We start from the raw sequence: 24,058 nt of genomic DNA, 5'->3' as shown, positions 1-24,058 counted from the left end.
TGCTTTTCTTCTAAATGAAATCACAAAAAAAAAATGGACACAATTGAAACGATGTCTGAATGAATTTGACAGGAAAAAAAAAGATTCATTTAGGTATCAGGATTTGCAAAGTATTTCACTCTCCAAAACCCAATAAGATTAGTGGTATAAGTGTAACTATCCTCATATTATTGAAAAAATCAAATGTAAGATATTTCTGAATTTCCCAGGCTTTGAATTCTGGTTTTTTGTTTGTTTAGAATCAGTACTCTTTCCACCACACCATACTGGTTCCCAGAAATAACAAAGGATTTGAGTTCCATTTTTCTTGAATAGTGGGCCCAATCCTTCAGTATTCATCTTAGTCTCCCAAACAAAATCCTATGGCTTTTGTATTGTTTTTATTGTACCCCTCTTCCATTAAAACGTAAACCCCTTTGAGGGCATAGAATATCATTTTTTATCTTTATATCCCAGTCACTTAGCAGAATACTTTAATAATACTTGTTAAATTGAATCAGGCCTTTAAAAAATCCTTTTTGTTTTCTTCAGCAATTTTTTTTTGAAAGTCTTCACTCATTCTAAGAATTTAGGCTCTCTTAACATTCTTATGGGTTTATAACAGTGTCTTGCAATCATTTTTGGTCGAATGCCCTCTTCCTATCATCTCTACCTATTATTTGAAAAACTGAGCTAAGCAGAACTCATGCTACCACATTAGTTTCTTTAAATATCTTGCTATTTTTCTTCTTGGAATGCTTCCTGATTTGAATGGCAATCCAAGAATTTTTTTTAGGCTGTCTCATGCCTTTTGGCAGTTTTCTCTTTTATAAACTCTGTCTGAGTGTTCATGACTATTTTATCTGAATTTTTAAAAATCTACTTTCAAATCTAGGGTATACCCTCATTCACTTATAAAAATCATACTTTTAAAGAACGTCCCTTGGCTATTTAACTGTTCTAATTACATCATGTTTACTTTCTTTCATCATTATTATTTATTTTATATTTCTTAATTTATTTATCCTAGCCAATTGATTAGCTGCTAATATACAAAACACTATTAGAAAATAAGGTTCTTTTAAAATAAAGAATGATGAATTCTGGGCATTAGAAATTATTTCAGTCTCTTCAGATGAGGGCTTCTTCTAAGAAGCAAACAAAAATAATCCATTTTGTTAGACATTATATAAAATGCACATGTATATTATGATATCCTGAAAAAAAATTGAGTAAAATAGAAAGCTCTGTGCATTACATAATGCAGGGTAGCTTCTTTAGAACACTAAACTAAATAGTTTGCTATAACAATGCTTTAATCAGCCATATTATCTAGAATCTATTTATGAATTTGTTTATTTATCTTTCTTTGAATCACAAGATCATTTATAATCTGTCCATTTGACTATTTGGAAGGAAAAATATTTTTAATTAATGGTTTTCTTTGGGGAAATGAGAGCAAGAGCAAATATATCAATCTCTTTCTTTCTTCCCTGTGTGGCTACAACAAAACAGCTGTTCTCTTTTACAGAATTCTAGCTCTTCCAAATGAAAGGATTTGAAATAGTCAGTTATTCAAGAAACTGATTGGTTAAATATCTCTTGATGCTGCCTGCTCAAGCATATAGAAACTTTTCTGATGATTTATTAAAAGCACAGTATATATTCTAAATGAGTATTTTGCTCTTATTATATTCCCATTTCTTCTCTTAAAGCTATATTTTTTCTTAAAAATCCTAGACATGTTACTATTTTATAGTGCTGGAGCTAGTAATTTAGCTAGATGATAAGCTCTTAGCTGGGAACTGACTTGGCTCTTTCTTGTGTCATATATAGCAACAGACACCAATGCCTCCAATTGGTGCATCTAGGAATTTGCATAATCAATTGAAAACATTCACAAATGATTCTGCAGATTAACAATTATAACAAAAGATAAGAATAGTCAGGGTTAGAAAAAGAAAAATACATACTAGTATTACTGGTGAAGCAAGGTTTGTAATAAAATTGCTAGTGAATCAAGGAGATGCAAGGAAGATTATAATAAAAATAGTATAACTAATGATCATTGTGATGAAGTAGTATGGATTATAAAGGAGAAAAAAGGTTCTGACATGTGGGAAGCACATGGTGGTGGTGGAGGGGTACGAGCGTGTGTGTGTGTGTGTGTGTGTGTGTGTGTGTGTGTGTGTATCCAAAGTATTTCAAATATCTTTAGCCCTATATTAATTTTTCCAGAGATCTAAACATTTATGGGGAGTTAACACTATTAATGAAGTCTTTGTAATTTGCAGTACCTTCTGATACCTCTACTTTGAAAAGTATGTTTGATGGGGATTAGAAATCAAATGAAAAATTAGAAAAGATCATTGATAATTTAGTCAAGTACAGCTGTCTCCTGGTGAACTGATTAGGATATATTCACTAGAGCTATCCGTACTGAAATTAGATTTTTGGAAATATGATAGATGTTCACATTTGGCAGAAGAAAGAAGACATTATTTCATACTTCTTGCAAGCCTATCACTTTTAATTCAGTACCATCATGCAGATTTTTCACAGAGATTTTCATTTAATCAATTTTACATTTCCCTTAAATGATGTCTCAGTGAAAATCTCATACAATGTTTCATAATGTATCTGCATGCCATAAAAATGTGTATTTCCTAGATGTCAGTATGTGACTTTAACTGCCTAATATTACAAGTAAATGATATTACTTCATTTTTTTCTCGACTAAGCTGGAACACTATTGTGTTAAAGTGAATGCATCATTAATAAAAACTACTTCAGAGATTTACTGTTATCTTTCAAGAACAAAAAAAATTACTAGGAAAGAGGCTATAACAACCAAATAAATCCCATAACTGCAAGATAGATAGTTATAGATGTATATATATATATATATATATATATATATATATATATATATATATATATATATACACACACACACACACACACACACACACACGTGTGTGTGTGTGTGTGTGTGTGTGTGTAGCAAGAGAATATCATTCTAAAGATTTTGTTCTACTGACTATATGAGTTCAAATGTGTACCAAGCAATTAATCAATGGAACATGACAGATTTGATTAATCTTAGCATTTTCTTTAATGAAAAAAATGCACCTCAAAAATGTGTAATTTTACTTGAATGTTATTTTATTTGCATTTTCACTATAATGTGTGGGCAGCTTTTTTCACAGTTTTATCTGATGATATAAAGAAAAAAATTCAGTTTTGCCAAAAATGAAATTATCATAGATTGAACTTGATTGTCACTAAGAAATTATTAGACAGTTGGAACAGGGTAAAAAAAGAAAAAAATATGAACACATTGAGTTCCATTTCCCTAAATTCTTTTTTGTTTGTTTTTGCAAAGCAGTTGGGGTCAAGTGACTTGGGCAAAATCACACATCTAGGAAGTATTGAATGTCTGAAGGCGGATTTGAACTCAGGTCTTCCTTACTTCAGAGTGGTTGCTCTATCCACTGTGCCATCTAGCTGCCCCACTTAAATTCTTTATATTCAATAAAATGTGTTGTATTCCACAGGCTGCATGCAACTGGGATAATATGTGCTTATAAGATGCATTTTAGCACATTATATAATTCTTTTAAAATTAAAAATAGTTAAAATATATATGATGGTCATTCAATTAAAGTATGTTTCCATAATTATAACACTTGAAAAGTCATATTAAAATTTGTACTAATTTATATTTGTGCTAACTTAAATGTTTTAATTGATTTTTAATATAAAATTATCCAATAAGCTTTTGTTTGATTCAATCCAAAAAATAATTATTAAACACCCACGTGTTCTGTCATAATGGCTAGAGACCCTGGGACAAACTTATGGGAAGACATTGACAAATTTTATAAAACAGGCAAGACTGAATGAATTGCATTTTGTATAAATTAGATCAGAAATCCATTTAAATATTTGTGTCTCAATAAGAGTCTGTGCTAGATTTTGGAGATACAAAGACAAGTTTTATTAAAGTTTCTGTCGCTAAGTTATCATTATATTGGAGGTATAAACATTTATTCATATGACTATACATTTTGAAAAAAAAAAAAAAGAGAACACTGACAATTAAGGAGATCAGAAATTACTTCCCAGAGAGGATGGTGTCTGAGATGAGCCTTGAAGAAAAGGAAGTAATCTAAGAAGCAGAGGTAAAGAGAGGGTGCATGTGGGACAGGTGAGGAGGAGGATGTGGGGAGAGTCTTATGTTAAAGCCCAGAGGCAGGAGATGCCCTGCTGAATTCAGAAAACATCAAATAAGCCAATTGGGGTGGAACAAAGAATACATGGAGAAGTTATATGAAATTGTTTGGAAAACAAAGGTTAAAAGGTTAAAGTCTGTGAAAGGCTTTAAATGTCCTTGGTAATAAAATAGACCTTGTATTTTATTATAGAGGTAATTAGGAGTTAGCAAGGCTACTTGTACTTTAAAGCAACCTGTACATCAGGAAGATTATTTTGGCAAATCTTTGGACATTTTTCATAGAGAAAAGAGTTTAGACGATTTTTAGAGACTTTCTAGATCATCTGGTCAATTTTATTCAATTTAATTAAAATAGCTGTTCCTCTGAAGAAAATGTATTTCCTCAAAGGAAATGAATTTTTTACTTTCTCTGAACTTTTCTTAGTTGTTACCTTCTTCTTGAAGCCTTAATTTAAAAGGATAAAAATGTTCTTTCTGTCTTCAGGTTTTTTTAGAATGCTTTGCATATATCTCTCCTTTGAACATCACTTCCAACCTTATCTGTGTACATGTAATATGATTGTAGCATATAATATGCATATATATGTGTGTGTGTATATGTACATACTCACACACTTTGAAGATAGGAACTGTGTCATTTATCTTATATCCCCAGTATTTATCAGTATATCACTAATAATATATATTATAATGATAATATATATCACTATAATAATATAGAATATTATTCATAATATTCTCATAATAATATAGAATTTAATTGATCATATATATGGATGCATATGTGTATACATATATATTTTATCATTTTGAATTTAAATAACATATATATTTATATTTGGAGTTGCTTTAAGAATCTTATTTAATATTTTCTTTAATTTTGAAAAGTACATTGAATTCTTTTGAGAATTCTCTTGTTAAATAAATATATTTTTGATTAGTTCTATTGAGGGAACCTAATATAAATGAATACAGTAGATCTGTGGTTTTTTTAAGAAATTAAAACAATTATGAATATAAATATTAAAACAAATGTTATTTTTCCATCTTCTTGAGTCTATAATTAAAATAGCATTCGAATAGTATGTTTTTAAATTATCTAGAAGCTTTGAATTATGTATTTATTACCATTCTCATGTATTTTATCTAGCTCATTTGACAGCAAATTTGTTTACCAGCAAAGAGGACTTGGACCAATTGAAGAGGATACTATTCTTGTGATAGATCCAAATAATGCTGCAGTGCTTCAGTCTACTGGGAAAAATTTGTGAGTTATACTGTTTTGTTATTGTTTCCAAGATTTCTGCTAAGTATAATGCATGCATGTCATTGAAGGAATTAGATAATATAGGATACCACTAGAAACTTTCTAGAGTTTCCTATTCTATGTATTATATAGAATCACAAAATATTGAAACTGGGAAGAGTTCTAGAAAATTCCTGATCCCAGGGTTATAGATTTTTAGACCTCAGTAAGGACAGCAGAAACTTGGGATATGTTCATACTTTTAAATTCTCAATGTGATCATTTAAACTTCTGATATGGCAAATGCTACAAAACAGGGCTTGATTTATTGTTTTGTTGATTGTCTAGACTTTAAAAAGTGATGAATGAAAATGTTAATGATGCAAATTAAATTTTAAAGTTTATTGTTTTTCAAGAACAGGCAGTTAAACATTTACCAGCACATCACAACATCTAGTCCAGTTTTTTCTTAAGAAATAAGAAAATTGGCAAAGGTAGGAAATAAGAAAATAGGATCAAAAAGTTAGAGCTGTAATGGATCTTCCTAGCTATCAAGTCCAAATCTTTCATTTTACAGATGAGGAAAACAAAGACAGAGTAAAATGATTTGTCTGGGATCATATAGCTAGTGTTTGAGTTGGAATTCGAAATCAGGTTTTCCTAACTCCAAAGCAATGGGCTTTCTGCTCTACTATACTGCTTCCCCAGGTGTCTTTCAGATCATCACAATTTTCATGGATGAACGATAACAAAGCTGGGAAAAGAACCCAAGCCACCTTTGATTTAGTATGACACTTCTCATCGCACCACACTGTCTCCTTGAATAACTAGTGAAATAACATGACCTGTTTCTCATAGATGTCAGAATACCTTATTAACTCTAGCCAAACCATTCACCTCTATCAAAAATGATGTCAATGGCAATATGCTATTCTTACAACAAAGCTAATAGAGCTTGTTATGGAACATAGAAAAAACTAATCAATTATCCTATAAGAGAAAGGGTCACTTAAGCTAATCCAATAATTGGAGTATGAAAATGCTTCATTCTTCTCACCCCAAGTTGAAAAGTAAGCAAATTGCCTTTCCAGCCTTAGTCGGTGGCCACAGTGAAATTTGGCTTTGAAAAGCACTTCTTATTTTCTCTAAATCTTAAATAATAGGATTTTAGTGATATGAACAGAATTGGCTAATGTTTTTTGCCATAGACAAAAAATAAAATGAGATTATAAGATATCATCATTGACTACTACCTTACTTTACTACTTTACTACTATTACAATACTTTAGCCTGCCTGTTTAAAAGTAGATTTGGCCAATTTCTTAAGAAAGGGAACTATATGCAAATTGAAATAACTCTGAGGTTCTATCACACAGCCATCAGTCTAACCAAGTTGACCAAAAAAAGAAAAACGACAAATGATGGAAGGGCTGAGAGAAAGCAAGTACGTTAATTTACTATTGGTAATGCTGTGAAGTTGTTCAGCCCGGACCTGGCTGCTCATCCACTTTTGGTACCCACCTTTCTCCTCAGTGGCCCCAAGAAGCTGTAGCATACACTGGGTCCATACCCTAGAAAACCATCTCAGGACATAGACTAAACTAGGTTGAGGGTAACTAACAATCCCTTAAACCCTTCAGTGAGTTAGGAGGATGTCTTTTGCAAACATGTGAAGACTCAGTCCCAGATATAATAGGATAAGAACAATTTGTTCCAACAGCCATGAAGGCAGCTAAATCAGAAGCTTTGGAGTGTTTTGAGCTAGGTCAGACATCAAGGATACCAAAGCCATCCATCAAAATCATCCACTGTATTGGACCATTGCCAGTCTTCTTGACTTTTGTTCCAACACTGGACTTCGATGATTCTGGAAGAGAGAGTGAGGCTGACAATTTTGGACAAGTCTGTCTCAATTAAATCTAATTCACAGGCAAGTCAAGACATCACTCCATAATATCATGGTATTCTTCAAAATCCAAAGTTGAACAACAACAAAAATGTGATAATAAAGGGGATGGATTCAGAAAAATATGGAGAGACTTGTATGAAGTGATGCAGAGTAAATAAAACACAACCAGGAGAACAGTTTATACAATAGCAGCAATATTGTAAAGACAAACAACTTTGAAAAACATAGATTAACATTATGAATAACCACAGTTCCAAAGAACTCATGATGAAATATGCTATTCACCTCCTGACAGATGATGGACTCAGACCACACACACACACACACACACACACACACACACACGTATATATGTATAAGTACATATGTATGTATATTATTCACATGTACATAAATACATATGTGTATAGATGTAGAACAGGCTGGTTTTTGAAGAGACAAACGAACTAGAAACAAAATTGCTAACATTCACTGGATTATGGAGAAAGCAAAGGAGTTACAGAAAAACATCTATTGTTTCACAGACTACAGTAAAGACTTTGTGTGAATCACAAGAAAACGTGGCAACACTCCAGAGATGGAAATACCAGATCATTTTTTTCTTGTCTCTTGAGAAAACTATAAGTTGTAATTGGTCCATCACTTCCTGGAAAATAGAGGGAAAAAAAGTGGAATAAGTGTCAGATTTTATGTTCTTGGGCTCAAAAAACCCTGAAAATGATGATGGCAGCCATGGGAAAAAAACTCACTTGATTCTTAGAAGGAAAACTGATAAATCTGGATAGCATACTAAAAAGAGAGATGTCACCTTGCTGACAAAGATCCATAGAGTCAAAGCTGTGGTCTTCCCAGGAGCAATATATAGTAAGAAAGTTGAACTAAGTAAAGCTGAGCAAGGAATTGTGGTGATGGAGAAGAGTTTTGAGAGACCTTTGGACAAGATCAAATTATTTAACACTTAAAGGAATTAATTTGGGCTGTTCACTGGAAGGTCAAATATTATAACTGAAACTTAAATACTTTGCCCACAAGAAGACACGACTGGGGAGGATTCTGGGAAGATGGTGGAGTAGGTTGGTAAATTTCAATCTCTCCTGATTAACCCCAAAAATAGAACAAATTTGTGCCTTAGAGTGAACATAGACTGGTGAATAATCAAGAAGATTTGGGGCAGAACAGGGGGTCCTCCTGATATATAACCTGCTACAGAGCTACGGCCCTGATAGAGAAGAAACCAACATCCAATGAATGCAGGGCAGAGACACTGTTGTCTGTGAACACTTGCAGGAGGATGGAGCTCTTGGTTTGGGGCTCCTGGTCAGAAGGAGAGCTGAAGAGAAGCATGAGGCACTATTCCTCCCATTCCACTATTAGAAGTGGTTAAATGGCTCCCTGCCCAGAGAGAATTTGTAGAAGAACTTAAGAAGGAATTTAAAAATAAAATGAGAGATAGTGAGAAAAAACTAAAAAAATTAAAAATAAAAACCATCCAAGAAAAATAAGAAAATTATGGGGGGAAAGGAATGAACTAGAAAAGGAGATACAGAATCTCAAAGATGAAAATAATTCCTTGAAAACTAGAATTGGGGGCAGCTAGGTGGTACAGTGGATAGAGCACCAGCCCTGAAGACAGGAGGCCCTAAGTTCAAATCTGGCCTCAGACACTTAACATTTCCAGCTGTGTGACCCTGGGCAAGTCACTTAACCCCAATTGCCTCAGCAAAAAAGAAAATTAGAATTGGGCAAGGGGAAACCAGTGAATTATGAGAGATCAAGAAAAAACAAAATAGATTATAAAGAATAAGAAAATAGAATAGAATGTGAAACATAGGAAAAATGACAGATTTGGAGAACAGATCAAGAAGAAAAAATATAAGAATAATTGGACTACCAGAAGGTTGTGACCAAAAAGAGAACTTTGACACAATAATGCAGGAAATAATCCAACAAAATTGTTCTGGAGTGATAGAACATATAAGAAGGGAATCTGTTTTATATGACTATGCTTGTTTGTACACAGGGCTTTTGTTTTTCTTACTTTCTTAGTTGGTGGGATGTGGGAAGAAACTGGAAGAGAGAAAATATGAATCCAACAATAAAATAACTTTTTAAGCAGGACAGCAATAGATATCTTAATCTAGTTCCTCTAGAATTTGTAATAATGATATTTATAAAATGCTCTTCAGGTTACTTATAAAGCCAGTAACTCAGGGTGCTTTACACAGGAAATCTGGCATGTTTGGAATTATCTCCCTCTTAACTTCTGTCTTTTAAAATCCCTTGTTTCCTTCAAGGTTCAAATCAACTTGAAGATTTCCTCATCTATAAAATGAAAGGGTTAAACAAAATGGTCTCTAATATCCCTTTATAACTCTGAATCTATGATCTTTTGACCTTAAGAGACCAGTCTTGATCTTTCTAATGGTTAATACTTCACCCACCTTCACTCCTCAGATCACTTTCTGTTTACTTTTTGTAAATTTTACAATTTCTAAATTATAAATAAATATACCTCTTTATAAAATAAACATACTTCTGTGTAACTGTTGCTATATCTACTCTAAAAGCAAAGATTATTTTATTTTTATCTTTGTATTGTCTGTAGATAGCAGTGGCCCTGGAAAGTAAAGTACTTAGAGGAAATGCTCATTTAATTATATTGAATAAAATTGATTGGATGATCTAGAAAGTCTCTAAAAATCACCTAAATTCCTTTCTCTACAGAAAATCTTCAGGCTTTTTCTGCTCTAGGAAAAGAAGAATAAATCAAAAAGTAGATAATATTCAAAATTTAATGATTCTGAGAATTCACACACATAGACATTCTTACGTTAAAGCTGGATGATACTAAATGGTTTACCTGATGTGAAACAGATTCTTGCTTCTGGAATGTAGGGTATATACATCCTTACTCTTCTAGATTAAATTTTCATTATTATCAGAAAATCTTAGATTTTCAAGCAAATCAACACTATATTGGTTTTTCTTGTTATGCTTCCATGATTTCCATTTTTCTGCCATTCTTTCCATAAACCAAGCATTTAAATTTAATTATCAACTGTTTTCTGAAGACTTAATACACCTTTAGGCAAATATGTCTCTTTCTTGTTGGCTCAAGATATTGTTTTTCCCATTTATTAGGAAAGCAAATGTTAAATTTTGAAGGGATATTATCTCTTCCTATGTTAATCTGTACATATTTTTCTCTAAAATTAGTTGAATAGTATTTGTATTTCATCATACAATAGATTTCATTGCTTTCATGTGGTTCTACATTTAACTCATACTCTTATATGAGACCTTAGAAAAAATATAGTCAAATCATCTCATTTTACAAATGAATTACCTGACATTTAGAGTAGTAAGTGAATTGTCCAAGATTGCACATCTCATAGTTAACAGAGCCAAGATCCTAGCTCAGTTCTCCCGAATTCAAATTCAGAAGGCTCTCTATTATAGCATACTGTTGTTCTAATATGTGATATTTTGCCTTACCTTTAGTTTTAGTGTTTTCCACAATTTCTTTAGGAATATGTTATCAATTGTTATTAGTTTTATACTGTCTCACAAAATGTATCTGCTTGTATTTCATTAATTTTTTATTAGACAAATGACGTAGTTGTTTTTATTTTCCAGGTTTTACTTGCCACATGGTTTGAGTATAGATAAAGATGGAAATTACTGGGTGACAGATGTAGCTCTTCATCAGGTAAATAATTTGTATTACTTTTAGCAAAAGCAAAAACAACAAAAAAACCTTAGTAGTAATAACTTAGCTGTAGAAGCTAACATGGAATGTGAAGCTTAATTCTTCCATGAGCTATTTTTTTAAATTATTATTGCAATTGTCTAGGTTCTCCCAAGACCTAGCATGACAACTAATTAGTGAAACTATGTAAACATTTTGCTAATAAATAAATCATGTAACTTACCAAAGGACCTTTTCCCCAATGATAAGATTAAGACTTCGATTAGAAGGGCTCTCACAATATCTCAAACATACCATTTTTTATGGGAGCGTGGTGAATGGGATATAGTAGACACTATATGAGCTAATTGGTTTTCTTGAAACTTCTCATTTCAAACATCAAGTAAGTTAATATTTATTGAGACCAATCTATGGACAAAGCATTGTCCTAGAGAATATAGAAAATGAAATAATTATCATAGTCATTGTTCTTGTGAAAGTTAGCTTTTCTAACTCTCATAGTTCAATGGAGTACCATTAAATTAATGATGTTATTTGGGAATGGTTCTCTTGTGATCTGGGTACGTGTTTCTGCTTATTATTATGCAAAATATTTATCTGTACCTTCTCCTCTATCTTTTTGAAAGGTATTCAAACTAGATCCAAAAAGTAAAGGAAACCCTCTGCTAATTTTGGGAAGAAGCATGCAGCCAGGAAGTGACAAAAATCACTTCTGTCAACCCACCGATGTGGCTGTAGACCCAGTTACTGGAACCATATATGTGTCTGATGGGTACTGCAATAGTCGGATTGTACAATTCTCCAAGAATGGAGTGTTTATCTCACAGTGGGGAGAAGGTATTAAACAAGGCTTTTGTTAATTTTAAATTCTTTACTGTTGCAACTATCAGTGAAGTACACAATTGAATTAGATTTGATAATGAAGAAAGCAAGCAATCCCAGAATCTTTCATTTATGGGCACAAAAATAAAAATTCACATTTATATGGGGTGTCCCCAAAAGTCATAATTCTATGGCTTAAAACTGCATTAAATTTTTTAGAACTTCTGGTACCTAACTACATGCTTAGATATTCAGATGGATCATCTGGCTGATACTTCTTCCACTGATGCAGGGAGCAACCCCTCCAATCCATTTGAACTTCAATAATTGTTGTCCAGATATTTACATGAATTCTCTACAGAGGATTCACCCAATGTTCTTGAGGCTTCCCACGGTTCTTTTAATATTTTGTGGGTACAACCTAATGCAGTATTTGGACTGTCCATCTCTTATCTCTGAATAGTCCACCTCCTTTTTTGATCATATATGCCCCAGATGATTTCTCATGATCAAATAATCATTAGCAACATACCACAAACTGTGAAAACACATACCCTGTAGTCTTCTTTCTACTGAGACCTTAGGTCACCAACAATTTTGACTCTACTGAAATTGTGGTGTTTAATGATTCACAACGACATGGACTATTATTAGTATTCCAGAAACACTCAAGGAAAAAAAAAGTGAAAATAAATAATCTCTACACATTTACTGTTCCTTGAAAAAATAAGGAAGAAGATTGCCAATGTATTTGTGGGTAAGAAAGACTATGGTATAAACCTATAAGGTGTTCCTCTCATCTACCCTCAGAACTAGAGAATTTTTGACAACAAATTTTTCAAAAATGAGCTTCAGGATGTTTGTTTTTTACGATGTGTCTGCTTTTTTCTCCTTATTATAGAGTCTTCAGGAAGCAATCCTAAACCAGGCCAGTTCCAAGTTCCTCACAGCTTGACCCTTGTGCCTCATTTTGGTCAATTATGTGTAGCAGATAGAGAAAATGGTCGCATTCAATGTTTTAAAATAGAAACCAAAGAATTCGTGCGAGAGATCAAGCATACAGCATTTGGAAGAAATGTATTTGCCATTTCATATACAACAGGTAGTTTATATTTCTTTCTTATTTTTATCATGTTAAACTTTACCTTTAAAATTTGTTTTCCATAGCTTCATATTCTGTTTCCTAAACTTTTCCTTATCACTGTTTTGTGTAATTCGGTCCAATTTTTTGGGTGGATATATCGGGATCATTTTCATCTGCCCAATTATAGGGAATAAGGAATTTGCTTTAAAAAGAAATAACTAAAATTTCCAAAAAAAAAAAAAAGGTCTTCCTACAATATTGATTTTTCATTAAGTTTGTCTTGTATATTGGCAATTTAATATATCTGCTATTATTATCAACAGTTGTTGGCATGTGATGAAATCAGTGATCAAAATGCATTTATTTCTTTTACTCAAAAGGAAAAGGAAAAAATGAATAATTTATCTCAAAGAAAAAAGGAAATCCATTTAAAAAGTGAGGTTTCCGATTGATATCCAAAGAGGTTAATAAATACTTAAGACATTTTTATTTTATTTTTATCTGCCCAAATGTTTTCAGCCTATGATCTATATTCATAGCTCTAAACTCAAAACTAGGAAGTAATTTTCCTTTAGCATCTCTCAAGCTGAGAAATATACTGATTTCTCAATCTTCAGATACTCCAAAATGCAAAATCAATAGTAAAGTGGTTTATGCCCAATCTTCAGCAAATAGTGATGACTTGATCTCATGGTATGATATATTGGCCCATTTTGACTTTTTTTAAAAAAAGTCTAGTAATATATGCATTATTCCATTCTCCTTTGTTACCATTAAAGGTAGTCCTTATGGATTAGCAAATTCCTTAATAACACCATCAGTTAGTTATAGAGACAGTCTCTGAGAAATCTTCAAAAGGACTTTTCCCCCATATCTTTCCTAGAAGAATTGGAATCGGGTGAATTTTGAAATTTTCAACTTGGAGACATCTAATCCTCTACTTTCTTTGTGTGCGTGTGTGTGTGTGTGTGTGTGTGTGTGTGTGTGTGTGTCTGTCTGTCTGTCTCTCTGTGACTCTATCACTGTCTCTGTCTCTCTCCCTCCCCTTTTCTCTTCCACTCCCACATAAATATATAATCCCAGCATGCAGATATTGAGTCTCAGTTTATTGTTCACAACATTATGTTAATATTTTGAAGAGATTGGAATGTCAACTAGATATATTGACATATTGGATCTGCTCATATCAGAAGGAGGATACCTATTACCTTGTTGACATCACCATTTCCAATGAGAAATTCCAAAATTACTTCAACATATGCCAAATTTGGGTAGTTTTTGTTGTTCTGTTCTCTAAAATCAAATCCTTCTAGAGGTAATAATCATCTATTGCTCAAATATCTCTCATAAAACGTCTAGAATATGACATGGACAATAACAGGAGTAGTATTCCTATTTAATTTAAAAATTTTTATTGGTATCTTTAATTTTTTAAAGAAAATAAATATCATCATAATTCTCAGTTAATGAAAATATATGCGCAAGGAAAATATTCCATTTTTTTCAATCAGTATAAATAAACAAAAATTTGTTGCAATAAATAGTGAAATAGCAGGACGAAAAATGATAAGGAAGTATATGTGAAAGAGAAGAAACTTTTTATTGTTACGAAAAAAGAACTAAGGTGTGGTATAGCAGAAAGAGTGTTGAATAAAGTCAGAATACCTATCTTTGAGTCCTGTCTCTACCACTGTTTAAATCTGTTTAAACATGAGCAAGCCAAGATACAGTATCTCAGAATACAGAGTACAGAACTCAGATACAGTTCTTTAAATTCTAAAAAATAAACAAACCAAAAAAGAAAACCTGAAACAATTGGAATTAGAGATCCTCTGAGGTTTTTTCCAAAGCAAAAATCTATGGTCCAGTATTTATGGGTAGATAATAACATGATTCTAGTCCCATCAAACTCTGAAAACAAATTCTCAAATGGTAACAGATCAACTCAGTTTGGATACTTTTTGAGCTTTTCCAGTTCATATCTCCCTTTAAGACTTCATTTCAGGGCTTTTCCCCTTTGTTGTCCTCTTTTTTTTATGTGTTCTGATCTTCCGTCTCTATAGTCACTCTCTATGATCAGGCCTCTTTTTGCTTTTTTGCTCATTTTTATAAGTTGGGTTCTGCTCTTAGGGCACAGGGGAGATTGTTCCAAGCTTCTTTTGTAGGGGGACAGAGGCCTCTGACTGACTCTGCCAGGGCAGTAATGTGACAGGCTTTCCCACTGTACTAGGTGGGCCTGGCCAAGTCCTGCTAGTTACTCTGGGGTTTGGGGGCTCACAATTAACCTTCTGTTGTTGTGTTGGAAATCTCACAGCTAGTCTGCTGATCCACTGGCCTTCTGAACCAGGCTAGAGGCTTCTGGCTAAGAACTTCACACCAGATTCCCCATGCCCAGCCTTCCCATGTAGCACCATATTGCCTCCTGCCTAATTGAGACAGACTTTTCCTGAAGTCTTTCCAAGATACCTTAAGCTGGAAAATTATTATACTCCAACTGTTTGTCTGTTCTATCACTCCACAATCTATTTAGAGTCTTGATCTAGCATTGTTCCTGAAGGAAGCCAGGGAGAGATTAGATAATGTCCTATCTATTCTCCACCATCTTGGCTCCCTATCTCAGTTTATATCTTATTTCATCAATCTTCCTTTTCATTTTTCACCTATTTAATAAATAGCACAATGACATATTTAAATATGTCAGCATCATATCAGCTATAAAGAAGATCATAGTCCAAATCTCAGTAGTCCACTACAATTGCCGACTCCTCCATACACAACTAGAATCATTGCCTCACCGTTACATTTCTCAGGATGACATTTGAAATATCTTCTTAAGATGTCTTTTCTACAGAATAAAATGTCTTCTCTCATCATGTCTCTTTAGATTCCTTTCCTTCACAGCTAATTGATCTCATTAATTCATGCCTGCACCTCCTTTTTGACTCTTGTCCATATTTTACCAAAAATTTGCTTTGGGGAATCCACTTGAAAAGTGGGAGGAATTCTTCTTTTTCAGAATAGATATCAAAAAACCACTCTGGTTATCCACCTGTAATCTCTTGGTCTTGCCACATTACCAGCCCATCCTCTTTCCATTATACAGTTTCCTGATGATGTCTTTAACTTCTATTCTTTGGAGTTCCTCATTGGTTGTAGGTTGTAACTCAGTTAAAGCTGTTATCATCTCTCAGTCACACTAATTAGTCTCTGCTTTCCCTTCCCTCTCCCATCCAGAATCAAATGCCAAATTATTTTTCTTTAAACAGATCAAATGATAATTTTTTAAACTTTATTTTTCTTGGGGTTTTTGTCTGTTTTCTTTTGCAACATGGCTCATATTAAAATGTTTTGCACTCCTACAAATTTTTTGCCTTTTCGGGTAGAAGAGAAGAAAGGAAGAAAGGGAGAGAATTTGGAACTTGGAATTTTTTAAATATTAAAAATTGTCTTTACATGTAACAGAGAAAAATAAAATTATAAAAAAGATCCAGATTTGACAATGTTACTGCCTTCATCAAACATCTTTATTAGCTCAATATTACCCTTAATATAAAATACAAAATCATCATGACTCCTAATTTTGCTTTTTTTTTTTTTTTTTTTTTTTTTACTCCTCTTCACAAATTGTTTACTCTGGTCAAGTGGTTACCTGCCAGGTATTCCTCATACATTATATTCCATCCACATCTCTATACCTTTGCAAAATTAGTCCCAAATGTCTGAAATATACTCCTTCTTCTTGACATTTTAGAATCTTTAACTTCCTTCAAAGCAAAGTTCAGATGTCACTTTTAATTGAAGACTTTTTCTGATCACCTCAATAATTTCTCTCCTTTGAAATGATTTTGTATTTTTTTCATGTATTTCTATTTACTTTTCTGTTTGAATGTTAAACTTCTTGAGGGCAGGGACTGTTATATATATCTCTTGGTCATTGAACAGTATAGACAGTTACACATAGTAGATTTTAATAAATGGTCATTAAATTAAATTATTTCAATATCTTCCAATTTGGAATTCTTCCAAATTCCAGAAGATGATAATCATGTGTTTTGTTACAGGTTTGCTCTTTGCAGTGAATGGAAAGCCTCACCTTGGAGATAAACAACCATTGCAAGGATTTGTAATGAACTTTTCCAGTGGGGAAATTATAGATACGTTCACTCCAGTGAGAAAGGTATTTTTAATAAGCTTTTTTTTAGTTTTTCCTTTTTAGACACAAAATTAAAGTATTCTTTTCATACATATTATCCATTGTCCTAAACTTTTTTTAAACTTTATGAACAACTATCAAGGCCTGGTATATCAACTGGTTATTAACTAATGGATAGATCTTAATATATTTTAGTTAATTGAGAAGTCCCCCCACAAATAAAAGGTAAGGTAGAGGAAGAAGATGACTGTTGTGTTTCTTCTCAACTTCTAAAGTTCTTAACTTAATACAGGATTTTTTTGGAGGGGTTTACCCTTACATCACTAATTGATTAATTCACATTTTCTGTTCCCCAACTCTCATCTTAGGTGCCACTCAATGTTTTGGGTGACTTTAAGATCCTTAGTAGACTTTACATACCCAAGAATATTTTAATTTCATTTAATTAAAAGTACCCAAAATAGGAAACTTCCTTGCCTTAGCTGTTTAGGGGAAAACTGCATAAATATATTTAACTTAGCTATCCCAGCCCTGAAAGAAAAACTAATTTGACTTTGATTTGGCCATATGTTTTTCCTGGAAACTCTGATATTAGCATTTAATTCAATTTGTCCAAGCCAGAAAAAAAAATTTTGTTTATAAGAATTGAGGGGCATCTAGGTGGTACAGTGGATAGAGCACCAGCTCTGAAGGCAGGAGGAACTGAGTTCAAATCTGGACTCAAACACTTAACACTTCCTAGCTGTGTGACTCTGGGCAAGTCACTTAACTCCAATTGCCTCAATTTCCCCTTCCCCTCCCCCCAAAAAAAAGAGAAGAGGGAAAAAAAGGAAAAAAAGAATTGAAGCATGGTCTGGTCATGAAAAAGAACTCTTTAGTAATCTCTGTCTATACAGTAGTATCATTTTTAAACGTCATAATGATTCTATGTGATCAGTTTCCTTTTCTCATTATCTCAGAGCCCTAAATTCATAATATCTTTTAAAAACACTGAGATATTTTCAAAACTCCATGTGAAAATGAGTAGAAAGAACTGAAATGAATGAAGAGATAAATTGTAATGAGTGTGTGTATGTGTGTAATTATGTATTTATGTTTGCATGAAACATCTGGCATTTAATTTGCAGAGATTTCCTATTACATTTGATTTTATATATCATATGTTTCCAAGTACACCCAGCTTTATGATAACAATTTAATTAAACAAAAAATCTAAGATAATTCACAGTGTTTTTAGTATATTGGATAAAAACAACTAAGATACCTAAATCTACCACAATATGAAAGCTATTTTACTTAAGGAAAAAAGTAAATTTCTTGTCTGTTATATTTCTTTTAAAACATACTTCTGCTCCTTCAAGTCTGATGCAACATCCTGGATATTACATTGCATTTTCCTTTGACTGACCCATTAATTCTGATTACTTAAATACATTCATCTCAAAAGATTTAATTTGGAGGGTGTTCCTCTTTAAAAAAAGGAAAGCTGGGGTTCTTAACCAAGTTAGTCTTTGCTCCCCAGCAGAAATGTGAAATTAAAGAAAATCTAGTCAGAGGTTGGAAGTTAACCCAATAAATTTTTTTTAAGCACCTACGACGTGCCAAACACTGCAATATATAAAAAGATAGTCCTGTCCTCAATCAGCTTACTGTCTAAAGAGGGAGACAACACACAAAGAAGACAGAAAAATGAAGAGAGGCTGTGGAGTATTCAGTGTAAAAGCATTTTATTCAGTGGAGTTGAAGCCACTCATCTCAGCAGATGCAAAGTGGTGTGACCTAAGAATTTACTTTCTACCTTCTGTGAAGGAAGATATTGGGAGGAATTGTCACTCTGCCTTCTAGTCCTCCAGTCAGAAAGGAGAAGAGGCTGAGGGAGGTGGCTTCAATCAAGTTGAGTTAACCATATGTCAGTGAATTTAGAGGTAATGACTTTATCTTGATTGGGACATCTTATTTTTTGGAGTTGAAACCAGGAGAGCAGGTGCACAGTGGAGTAATATACAAATAGATGTAAATACATAGATACTCACATATATGTGATGTTTGTAATATATGGTGTTATTATTATTATAAAATAATTGCTATACTAAATACCCATATGACATGACAAAATGAAGAAAAAAGTCCAAATATAACACCCTTTCTATCAACTAATATATAACAAAAATGTACAGAATGATAATGAGGATTGTGCTTATTTAATAAATGCAGGGAAGGCTATGGAATAAAGGTATTCATTGCCTATATATGAATTTCATTACAAAGGACTTCCCTAATTTTACACTCAAATATCAATTCACATTTTTGTTTGCTTACCTTTTGGACTGGATTGTCGATTTCAGTGGGATGGAGAACTCCTGTTGAGAAAACTCCCTCCTTCATGCAGACCATTATCTATTTTGCAATTTAGTTTGAGTCTTAGTACTTAGAAGTGACAGCAGAAGTTGCCTGACCAAAAAAGAGAGTTACAAATGTGTCAGAAGAATGGATGGAATTACATTACTTTGGCTCATGAGTAAAAGAAATGAAAGAATCAATAAAATGCATTTGTAATGATGACAAATTTCAGACATTTAAGGAGGAAAAAAAGGCAACACTGCTTTCTAGAGTGTGGAAGATGATGGGCTTCAAAATAGGTCCAAGAATACTGTTTGTTTTGGGGGACCTAGTGGGGCAGAGTGGAAAGAACATCGAACCAGAGGTCCTCAAGTCTGGATTTCAGCTTCTCCTTTGTTTCTTACTAGTTATTGCTCTTGAGCAAAATGCTTCACGTCTATAAGGCTCATTTTCCTTATATGTAAATAAAGCTAATAATGCTACTTCACAGAAGCTAAAATGGAATAACAAAATATTTTCTAAGTATAACAGGAAGAATATGTTTACTGTAGTGGAGACATTGTCTTCCAAGAATCTAATTTTAGGAAGGTTTGGTTTTCTACTATGATAGAGAATTGTGTTTTAGGAGCAAGAAGTCTAACTCAGTTCTTGGTTTACCATGGTGAATCTTGTTTTCTCTTGACAACTATATCACTTTCTAATGTCACAGTTCTTGACCTCTTTAAAGTACAATAACAAAAATAAAAAAATTTCTTTTCAAAGTCAACTCCAAGTTAATAGTTTTTTCATTCTATTTTCTTTTTCCAGAGTTCAGATATGTGGGAAAAGATGGGGAAGTGTGGCAGAATGAAAAAATATTCGATTTGGAATCGGATGATTTGGGGTTAAGCCCTTGTTTTGTAACTACTACCTGTTTTGTCAAACAAATAATTTATATCCTATGGGTTTCAATTTTCTCTTATAAAATGAGGGCTTGGAGTAGTTGATTTATAGATTATATGTTTTGTTTGCTTTTACAGCATGCTATTGGTCATGTCTGTGACATTTGTCGCTGAGGTTTTGGTCAGGAGTGTGCAGCCTTTGACATTGATGTTTTTCTGCAAGGAGAAATGCAATCTGCTTTCTAGTCTATTTTATGAAGTACTTTACAGAAAAACCCTATGATAGAAAATCAGGAACTGTCTTTTTGATCTGAGAAATGAGTAGTCTCCTTTTTTTGTTTCTCTGTCCCTAGAGTCCAACATAGTACCATGGACATAAGTATTCAACAAATGTTTGCTAAAGTAAATTGAATGGTCACATTTGCAAGTCTGGTACCACTCAATAGTTGAACCCAGGGTAGAAAACACCTCGAGAAAACACCTGTTAGAGAGCAGTGTATATAACCTTTTGTTTCCATTTTACCTGTATGTCTTTGCACATTTACATAGCTCTCATGCTTTTGTTGCCATGCTTAGCTGATTTTTTTCAATTTTATTGCCAATTTTTGTTAATTTTTAATTGTAATAGAATGCTTCAAGGCCTATAATCCTTGGCCATTCCTTAATTGTACTAAGAAAAGCAATTAGCTCTCTTACCGCACTTTAACCTCAGCACAACTCAAGGCATAGAGATGTTACCTGAGAAGTACACATCCTGGTTATTGTTTATTATTTTATAATTATACACTCAAACATGTCTTCTGGACAAAAATTAGATGGAATTTCCTATATCCTGCCAAATATAACACATGAACCATATCTAGAGGCTTCTGAAAACAGATGGAAATGTCAGGAACTCAAAATTGTAATCCTGTCCTTTCAAGGATTAGTATGATCAATCAATCAACAATCATATGATGACCCTAAGCAAATCATACAATATATCTTTGCAATTCCATCTGTCCTTATACATGAAATGAAGATAATCTGAATATCATCAATGCAGTTATTATGTCAAAACATATGGATATAGGAAGTGTGGATAACTACTTATTAAGTGATTATATGTATAATATTCTGTTTACTTTAAATATTGGTTTAAAATATTGGAGATCTCTCTTGTATGACTACAAAAATGAATCTAAATATTCTCTGCCTTTGAATATCCTCCTTCTTTGCATAATCATGGTCATATTGACTTATTGAAAAAATATTCACATTGAAGCATTTTGAGAATGCATAACAACACAAGTAATTATGACTAACCCTTTTGAAGCTTTTTGTGTAACAGAGCCAATATTTTTGATGGTGCAAACATCTAGAAAGAAATTTGAGAGGATAATACACATAATTGCCAAAATTTCATACTTATTTTGGCAGAATAATTTTCTAACGGAACTTGCGGATTAATTGTTGTGGTCCTACTGTAGATAATTTTAGAGAGTTGCCTACAGGACTGGGCAGTTAAGGCAGAAATGGAGGATAATCTTCTTAATTCCAAGATTGGCCTCTGTTTTTTCATATTTTCACATAATATTATTTTCATTTTAGGTAGCACAAATATAAAGTAAATATTAATGATATAAAGCATTTTCTCACAAAGATATGAAAATTATTACATATACTAATATACTCATTTTACAGATAAAAAAGCTGACTCTCAAGCATAAGCAATCAACAGTCACCTAGTTAAGAGATACTTTTCCTAGGTTTTTCCAGGTCCACATTCACACACACACACACACACACACACACACACACACACAGAATGCTGCATCACAGGAAATTAGATATCAATCGATTACTATGTAAATGTTTGCCTTTGAAAGAGATGAGTAATCAAAATGAATTTCTCTTCTTCATAGATTTTTTAAAAACTATTGTTTCCTTTTATAACTGAGAAGATGGATATCAGAATTTGAACTGCTGCTTTGTGTCTGATTTCTGATTTCTTTCTTTCTTTTGTGTTTCTGGGTTGCCATGGTAATTTACTGTTTTCTCTTTTGGCAGCATTTTGACATGCCCCATGATCTTGTCGCCTCAGAAGATGGGACAGTTTATGTGGGAGATGCTCATGCAAACACTGTATGGAAGTTCGCCACCACTGAAAGTAGGTTTCCTCTAGTTGCATTGCATATGTTTGCTTTTCTTGGCTAAGCTGCTCAAATAAGAAAGCACAAGTGTCTCTAGAGAAATCTTTTTATTAAACTACAGCACAGTTATGCAATTCAGTTCTGTGTTTTAGCTAATTAGAAAAAGCAACTTTTTCTCTGGCACAGTTATACCTCTATTTCCTCAGCTAATTTACAGGAAAGTCTCAGCCCCTGAAGCAATGCTTAATGCATTGAAAAGCAAGTCAAATCCAACTTTGCTTTAGAGGGAAGAGATTGTCTTGGCTGAGAAATGTGCCTCGTATGCTTTTATTATTTCAACATTGTTTCCCCAGTTGCTCTTCAATTATCAGGAGCAGCTAAGCTTCCTGGAAACTCTGATTTGCATCAGAAACAACAGAATCCCAAAGAGGAAACACCTTTGCTCTTTCATTGAGACTTCAGTTTCCTCCAAATGTAAGACTGCTAAATTTGCATGCAGTGTTAGAGTTCACCTGGGGCCAAAGTTTTGCTTTATCTAGCTATATTCAATTAATCCTGAGATTTCTTATCCTTCTACTGGAATTTTATTTCCACTTTCCACATGTATAACAAGTTTGTGGGTAGCAAATATGAAGTTTTCACTTGTTCAAGTATATGAAAAACTAGTTGATGACAAATACCTGATTGAAATTTCCCAAGGTCAAGAGATTCTAGTAGAGATTATATTTAATGTGTATGTATGTATATACACACATATATCGATTTATGTGTGTACATACACATACAAATATACCCTGATTAGAATCAAGAATAAGGAATGGACATTTCTAAAACAGAAAAAGACAATTATAGATAATAGTTCATAAATCTTTAAATCTTGCTTTCCTCACAGTGTTCCTAGGAAATAAACTGTGTAAATATTACCTCCATTTTACTGAGGAGAAAGACTCAGGCAACTTAAGGGTCACAAAACCAGTAAGGATGCCAATTCTGAACCAAGCTCTTTTGATTCTAACTCCAGAGCTTTCTCTACAAGCTTTCTTCTGTATCTGTTTGACCAGGAGAGGCAGTTTCTACCTTTAGCTGGAATAGGTTGTGATAGGAATCTTCAAACTTGAGAAAAATAAAGAGCATTAGCCACAGCAAGAGAGAAGTGATCAAATCAAAAAGGAATCTATAAAATGTAATCAGATGACAAAATGGTTTCTTTAGCCAAAAAATTGGAAAAATTTTTTAAATCTTCCCAATTCACTTTTCCATTTTATGATAATGATCTCAGATAAAGTTAAGTACAGAGAAAGGTATATCCTGTGTTTCATCATTATGGCATCATTTAGTGTTTAGCATATTTTAAAGTCACTTAGACCAGCTGAATCATTGTTGAGAAAAGCTATCAAATATGGGAAGATGGGGCAGCCAGATGATTCAGTGGATAGAGGACTAGCCCTGGAGTCAGGAGGATCTGAGTTCACATGCTTACTAGTTGTATAACTCTGGGCAAATTTCTTAACTCTAATTGCCTCACAAAAAATCAAACAAACAAATATGGAGAGGCAGTCTCATAT

At 33.1% G+C, this 24,058-nt stretch overlaps 1 protein-coding gene across 8 annotated transcripts in view; it reads left to right on the top strand.

Annotated features, from left to right (window-relative positions):
- PAM (peptidylglycine alpha-amidating monooxygenase) overlaps nt 1-24,058 on the top strand; it is a 355,927-nt gene that overhangs the window by 319,930 nt on the left and 11,939 nt on the right. For all 8 annotated transcript variants that reach the window (XM_051995235.1, XM_051995226.1, XM_051995250.1 and 5 more), the window contains 6 exons: nt 5,367-5,483; nt 11,009-11,081; nt 11,708-11,918; nt 12,805-13,005; nt 17,049-17,164; nt 22,411-22,510. In XM_051995235.1, the coding sequence (XP_051851195.1) occupies nt 5,367-5,483; nt 11,009-11,081; nt 11,708-11,918; nt 12,805-13,005; nt 17,049-17,164; nt 22,411-22,510 (818 nt within the window). The remainder of the gene's footprint in view (nt 1-5,366; nt 5,484-11,008; nt 11,082-11,707; nt 11,919-12,804; nt 13,006-17,048; nt 17,165-22,410; nt 22,511-24,058) is intronic.

Source organism: Antechinus flavipes, chromosome 1 (assembly GCF_016432865.1).
Source record: "Antechinus flavipes isolate AdamAnt ecotype Samford, QLD, Australia chromosome 1, AdamAnt_v2, whole genome shotgun sequence".
Taxonomy (NCBI): Eukaryota; Metazoa; Chordata; class Mammalia; order Dasyuromorphia; family Dasyuridae; genus Antechinus; species Antechinus flavipes.
The sequence above is the reverse complement of the archived record's forward strand: the minus strand, read 5'-3'. Positions and strand labels throughout refer to the sequence as shown.